Here is a 7630-nt window from a genome sequence, read left to right as displayed (position 1 = left end):
AGAATCGCCCTCCTGTGGGGCCCTATTTCTAAAGATTCCTACCCTCCCCAAACCCCAGGCAGGGCCCGTCTCCTTGTTGACTCTTCTCCTGTCCCACAGGATGGCGCCTTCCTTGAGGGTAAGGAGTGTACAGTTTTCAAGGTTTATGCTCAGCCTGGAACCTGGAGGCGCTCAGGATTTGTTGATGACATGCAAAGAGGTAAAAAGAGAGAGAAACTGAGGAAGAGATGGAGGGAGGCAACATTTGCCATTTCTGCCGTGAAAGGACAATGTATTTTATTTTAACGTGGGTCCTCAGTCTTGGTTTTTTGTTTTGTTTTTTGAGTTTTGCTTTGTTTTTATGCTTTGCTCTGTTTTCGCTTTCCCTTTCATCAATTTTTCTTATCTCTTCAGAGTTACTAGGGTCCGTCTTCCCAGCCAGCCTCTCTCAACAATGTGGCTGCCGTTTACTAAGCTCTGTGTGGCGGATGAGGTATGCGCCCTCATTGGTCATCACCTCAGTACCTGGACGTAGGTATCCTCCCTGGGGTACAGGTGGCAGTTGAGGCTGGTGAGGAGTGCAGCTGAGATTTGACCCTGGATTTATCGCCTCTGCTCATACCTCTGGTGCTCAGATCACCTCTACTTCACCTCACTGTCCAGTGGGGCCACGTTCCCCCCCACCACCACCACCACTTTGTCCTGACATCTGCTCGGACTCTCCACCCCGGCATTTTCTACTGTGGCATAGAATCCACACAAGGAAAGCAAGATACATGTTTGATTATTCTGGTCTTTAATTGACAGAATAACGCAACAGTGCCCTCCAAAGGCATGTCTAGAGGTGACTAATGAGTTGTTTACTTTTCCTACTGTTTGTTTCATTTCCTTTTTTGTGCCATTATGAACTCATAGACTTTTGTACACTCATTCTGCTTGAATTTATTTCAGTTATTGTTTACTTATTATTTACTTTTGATGTTCAAATTCTTCCATCTTTGGCCAATAGGAGCCCATGGGACTGAAAGTCCTGCCTTGGTCTTTCCTGTAACCAGCCACCATCCTGAAGCTACACAGGGGCTGCCAGCCATCATTAGCATACGAAAAGACTCTTATCTCTTTAGAGATTCTAAGGATTTTAGGAGTTGTATGTCCCAAATACGTATTTTCACAGTATCACAGGAATAAACAATGAAAATACTATGTTCTGGGGTCATCTGAAATAAATTTATGTGTGTGTGATTTTGTTATTGACATGATAAGTAGCTAGGTTATTTTTTAGAAATCATTTTATCTTATTTTTATTTTTGATTTTTTTTAAATGTTTACGTTTTCCAAAGTCAAAACTACAAAACAAGATACATTCAGAGAAGTCTAGAGTTCTCGTTTCTTCCCTCCCTCCTGCTCTCTCCTTCCCCTTCTAGGTAAGCATTATTAGTGTTTGGTTTATTCTTCTGTTATTTCTAAATGAAAATATTAGCAAATATGCATACATATGATAATATAAAATATAATATATTATATGTACTTTTCTATGCTTCTGAACAAGATTCTCATATCCATAATTGCAAATTGGATGACAGAGGCAAAGAACTATTGTCTTGGAGTTAACCTCATTGCACTATACAGGGTTTCACACTGCCATTTCAGGCCATAGGGTCCCTTGGGGTGTGGGAGAGAGGGGGGGGTCACTGAACAGGGGAACTCTGGGACCACTCCAACCAGAGCTGCCATCCTACGTATTTGGCATCCACATCAAATTTGGTCTGAAAAATGACTTCCACTACTAAAAGAAAAATCCTAAGAGAAAATGACCACAAGTCTACTATCAACCCAAACCTGCTGATCCTGGCCTCTGGGAGAGGCTGCTTGGGGAACACATGCTTCATGTTAACTTTACTAAGATGGATAACTTTACTAAGATGTTAACTTTACTCGCTGTCTGGGGTTGCCTAAACTTGAGTCCCAAGAAAACTTGTGGGGGGAAAAAATCCTCATCGATTCAACAGTAGAGAAAAGGACCTGATAAATTATTTCATCCATGTCTTCGAGGGAATCCCTTATGCCCACTTATGAAATGTCTTCAGCTCTGACTAAGGGGAAAAGTGAAGAGGCTGTTAGAAGTCAAAGCAAACTGTCATTTTGCTTGAATATATAAAATTTAAAGAGTTTTCCAGCTGGGGTATTGAATCAGCACAAAGATTGGCAGCCCCAGTGAAAGGTAGCTGTGCAGGCTGAGTTTCCTTTGCTATTTGCCATACCCTACTTCTGCCACCTGCCAAAACCACTCTTGATTGTGCAAGTGGACAGGAAGCTGGCACCAAGTCCATGCATATGCAGAGATACACCACACAAGCCCAGGCCTCACTGGATGTGTCATGACTATACCATACCCCTGGTGCCTGCACAATGCCTGGTACACAGTAGGTGCTCAGTAAATATTTTTGGAATGGATGAATGAGTGCTACCCACAGAAAATGCTACTTTGACATCACTTAGCTCATCACTGTTAAAAGATTGCCAACCCCTGTCCCAGACCTATTGCAGAAGTGATGTCAAAGTAGCACTTTCTATGAGTAGTATTTGCCAATCCCATATCATTAGGCTAGAAGAGAGTTGTTCTGAGTATGTGTTATATGATGCTTTGAAATCCAAAGTGTATCTGTGGGGCTGGCACAGCTGTAAGAAAGCCCTTTATGAGGTCATCACCCCATACTTGCCAGATCTCTGCAGATAGAGACATACAAGCTTTTAAAAACACTTGAGGAGCCACCATGCTTTATTTTGCAAACCCTCTTCTAAGAAACATCATTATCAGAAGTCAATTTGATAGCATCAAGAGGAAGCAATGCCTCCAATATCTGAAAACTCTGAGAATGTTGCAATATGATGGATTCAAGACTGTATATTTTGGGGAAACTGATATCCCAGAAAGTCTTGTAACTGGGGAAGATTTTAGTGATGGATATTTCATTCAGACTCCAACTTGGTATATTGTGCATGCTGGTGGTAGTGAAGGATGGGTGCCTTGGAAATATCGGATGTTCCTAAGAGATGAGCTGTGTATCAAAGAAGAACATGGCCTCTTCTCTGAGTTCTGTGATGTGGTAAAGAGGGCCTATGGAAAGTGTGCCATCGTAGTCAAAGAGAGAAGGAGGCAGGATGAGATGAGGCCAAAGGAAGACAGAGAGACTGAGGCCCAGTCCTATGTCCCAATGGTCATTAACTCAACAAGCATCGTGTGTTGCCCAGAAGTAGCCAAGTCTTATGGCCATCAATTACTCTCTCTGCCTTCCCCTTACAATTACCTGAACCCTTTAGATTCAGCCTGGTCTTCTCTGAAATGGTTTATCATCAATAACAGAAAAGAGTTTTGTTTGCAGTCCATTGACAGTATCTATTCTTACCACTATATACTTTTCAGCGATTTAATTAGCAAAGGGATTGAAAGGATAAACCCAAGCAAGTGGAGAACATTAACTAACAAAGTACGGAGATGGGAAAACTACTATCTTGGGAAATTTTCTTAAGGGCTATTCCTCAAACAGTGAGACTCTGCTGCAGCCAAAGATACTTCAATAGTGACCTCAAAGAGAGGCTGTGGGAACTTAAAGGTTCCTGAGGATGTTGGCCAAGTGCTTTGAGCTTACTGGAGGTTTTATTAAAGCTTTTTGGTTAATTGTGGATCTCAACTCTCATCTTAACAGATGAGAGGGCTTTGTCAATGGGAGGACTGGGGCGAACTTAGCCCAAAAGAGGATGATGGTAAGCAGGGATGAGGAGGATTAAAGGTTATGTGGTTAAAATTTAGGTCAGAAAAAAAGAGCCAAGTGTGTGATCATAAAAAAAAAAAGTCAAAATTAAGTAGTCTGTCAACCTGTTTCAGCCCACCAAAATAATTCACAGGAAGCCAGCTTGCCGTCAGCAAGAGACATTGTCCAGATGGTGGCTGAGCAAGACTCTTCCTTTCCTATTGTCCTTCCTTCCTTGTCAGCAAGGCGGTGGAGGGTGAGTGAAAGGCATCCAAGGAGGTGAAACTTCCTTCAGACCCTCCAAGGCAAGTTGTTGGTCCCAAAAAGGGACCTGGAAAAATATAATAGTGATTGGTTCAAGCGGGACTTGGGTGAGTAGGTAGCAGGAATGGGATCTGCAGAACCTCACTTATCCAACCCATCTCCCATTCCAACTCCAAGAATCCCAGAGTCATTAGACTTTGCCATGGAGGTTCACCATGGACCCTGTAGCTGGGCTGTCTGCAGCTGGCACAACAAGATCCTATTCAAGTTTGGGGCTGCTGCTGCCAGGGGTGGTAAGGATTTGTGATTGTATTTTTTTACTTTAATAGGAAAAGGCCTGACCCCTATTTAATGTATCATAAAAGTCACTCTTATTTATATATGTTCTTGCAGTAATTTCACAATAGAAGTAATAATTCTGAGGTGTGTAAAAAACTATGGGATGTTGATAGCGAGGAAGAGGCTGTGTATGTGGAGACGGGTTGTATGGAAACTGTTCTTTTCACTCAGTTTTTCTGTGAACCTAAAAAACAGCTCTAAAAAATAAACCCTATTAAAAAAATAACTTATGAAATGTCCAGCCAGCTCCTAGCAGGCTTAACTTTGCATTAGATTGTGAAGCCAGCTTCCTGACAGCCAAATGCAGAAAATTTACTCTTTGTCTTTGTTCCCTCCTAAACTTCTCTATATTATTAAGAAAGATTTTGTCAGATGGAAATAGAGATTTAATGCTTTCCAGCAACTAAGTGGTAGACATCTGCATCATTTTGTTATTGTTAAAAGAGGAATCTTAGGCGGGCCTTCCGCCGGCGCCCCCTCCGCCGCCGCTCCGTCCCCTGCTCCACTGAACCAAAGTCAAGGTGTCGGCAGGGCCACACTCTCTCCAGAGGCTCTAGGGGAGAATCTGTTCCTTGCCTCTTCCAGATTCTGGTGGTTGCCAGCATTCCTTGGCTTGTGGACACATCACTTTCTCCTCTTCCGTGTCAAATCTTCTCTGTCTCCCACTTATAAGGACACTTGTGATTATACTTAGGGCCCACCTGGATAATCCAGAATCATCTTCACATCTCAAAGTCCTTAACTTGATCACATCTGCAAAGACTCTTTTTCCAAATAAGGTAACATTCACCTTATTCTAGGTTCCAGAGATTAGGACCTGGATACTTTGGGGGACCATATTCAGCCATCCACAGGAAAGTTTTGTTCTGCCAATTAAAATATTGTATTTCCCATCAGCAATTAACCTGGTGAAACAACTCTTATTGTGTAGTATATTTGTGTGGTCTTTTCCTCCATCTATTTCATGTATGTTTTAGGATTTAAGTTTCTTGAGAGCAAGTGATAGTACTCAAGCTTGGTCACTTCAATGTGCTGTCACTGTGCAGACCCAAGTGTAGGTAGCCTGAGTTTTGGGATATAAATGCACTTTACTTCTACATCATATTTACTACATGCCTACCCAGGATTCTGGAGTAATAAGCACTAACAGCTATACATGCTTGTTAGCTTATTTTATCCTCACAACCATCTGTGATGTAGAAACTACTGTTAGCTCCATTTTATGCATGTGGAAAACTAAGGCACAGTGTGATTATGTAACTTGCTCCTGCACGAAGGAGCTAAGATAAATTCCAGAGTTTGCACTTAGAGCCATTATTCATGCTGCCTTTCTACTAATGAGTAGCTCATTTAATCCTCAGAACAACCCTATTGGTTAGGATCCATCATTTTCCCATTTTACAGATGAAGAAGCTGAGACATTGAGAAGTCACTAGGGCCGTCAGATTCTAAAGTCCATGCTCCTAACCATCGTGATTAGCTTTGTTCTTGAAGCCCGGCTTTTTTTTATTTGTATAGCAGCAGACCAGACATCAGCTGGCATAATGGCCATCTCCAACTGGACACCAAAATAAAATGCATTTCATCCCAAATAAGGAAGAGCCAGAGTACGTTTTAAAGACACATTATTTTGCAGTGAGAATAAAAGAAGATGAATGTTTTTAGGTTATCAGATAAACAAGATAAACCAACAGACCTATTTTTGTTTGAAAACCAAAACAATTTCATAAAATGGGATAGGGCTCTATTCCTCTGAGGCTTTGTCTAGTCATTAGAAAAGCACGCAGAGAAAGGAGAATGTCAGTATAACAAGAGAGATCAAAAGGGTCACCTTAATAGGCAATTTAGTTACATAAGATTATATTCATAATTAAGAAATGTTGCTTTATACTAAACATGGAAACTTCCAGCAGAAAGTACTGGACTTTGGGAACTGGATGGACGTAGTTGGAATCTCAGGTTTCCAGCTTTTTAGCTATAAGACTTTGGACAAGTTGCTTTACTTCCCTGAGGCTCAGTGAACTCATTAGTAAAATAGGTCGAGGGCTCTAATGCGGTGTAACTTGTGCTAAGCCCTCACATCACCTCTGAAACCTACTGAGTGCTCAAAACACTGAAGCTCATATTATTACAGCTCAGGCCAAGGTTAAAGCAAATGCATCCACAATTATACTTAATGCCACTGAACTCATTTTCTTTTTACTCTTTGGAGAACATTTTTGCCTCTTTTTATCACTGGGATATAATGAGAGTAGACACATCTTAAGATACTTTCATCAAAGGAAACTTTGTTCTCTGGCATTTCTTTTAAGGCCATCTGCAATAGGTTAGGGAACTAATAATAATAAGAGGTTTCTTCTGGTGGGAGTGGGACAGGGAGGCTGGTGAGTACAGCCCAGACTCTTTGGGAGTAGCCATGTCTAATGCACCAATTGAAATAAACAGTGGCTGACACCACACAGCAACACCGGGTTCAGCCGCATACTTGTAGACGAGTTCTCTGGAAGAAAGCTCAGGATGTTGGGGGCGCTATTCTTCTAAGTGGTTGGTTGATGGAACATCCCATCCTCTCTGGCCTTTGCCATCTCCAGCAACTGCAACAACACTCCCTTCCCATATACCAAGGTGACACTCAGGGAGGTTGTGTGTTAGCAAACGGTGCTGCCCCTAGAACAAGCCAAGAGATCAATAAGCAAATGGAATCCATTACACTCTGGCTCAATCCGGTTGGGATGCATGGAGCCCCGCCTGGCCAATCAGAGGGCTTAGCTGCTCACCCAGGTGGTACACACTCCTTCCATGTGTGATTATTTTGCCATATACAAACCATTTTTACATACTTGACCTCATTCAGTTCAGATGACCGTGCTGACTGACAGCAGGGAGGGCAGTGATCTCTAAGCCCATTTTATAAATGTAGACAAGGCTGGGGCAGTAACCAACTCACCTAGGCAAATAGACAATAGTGGTGAGAGGAAAACCAGGACCAGAATCCAAGTCTTCCTTGCACCCGTCTCCAGCTGGCTCCATGCATCAGCTAGGATTAAGTTCAACTATGAGCAGCAGAGACCTAACCACAGAGATCTTAACAAAATAGAAGGTACCTCACCCCACTGCCAAAACTAAGAAGTGCCAAGGTGGCAGTTCCAGGGTGATATGATGAATTGGTCAACAAGAGCCCAGGGTCTTATCTTTGTGCTGCATTATCCTAGACTTGGTTCAGGCCTTAAAGTCGCCTCATAGCTCAAAATGGCTGCTGAGCAAGCCATTGCATGAGCATTCCAGGCAGCAAAGAA

At 42.4% G+C, this 7630-nt stretch overlaps 1 protein-coding gene across 1 annotated transcript; it reads left to right on the top strand.

The window, feature by feature from the left end:
- Window positions 1–2753: 2753 nt before the first annotated feature.
- On the top strand, window positions 2754–3509 carry LOC103586960 (chromosome unknown open reading frame, human C21orf140). Its single transcript, XM_008568318.1, has one exon. It carries the CDS (start codon window positions 2754–2756, stop codon window positions 3507–3509), a length of 756 nt encoding a protein of 251 aa, XP_008566540.1.
- The last annotated feature ends 4121 nt before the right edge of the window (window positions 3510–7630 follow it).

Source organism: Galeopterus variegatus, unplaced genomic scaffold (genome assembly GCF_000696425.1).
Source record: "Galeopterus variegatus unplaced genomic scaffold, G_variegatus-3.0.2 Scaffold398, whole genome shotgun sequence".
Taxonomy (NCBI): Eukaryota; Metazoa; Chordata; class Mammalia; order Dermoptera; family Cynocephalidae; genus Galeopterus; species Galeopterus variegatus.
This window is presented reverse-complemented; position numbering and strand designations above follow the sequence as displayed.

Bases quoted from the DNA above. Each gene is read 5' to 3' on its own strand.
- LOC103586960 (XM_008568318.1), top strand. From the start codon at position 2,754: ATGCTTTATTTTGCAAACCCTCTTCTAAGAAACATCATTATCAGAAGT.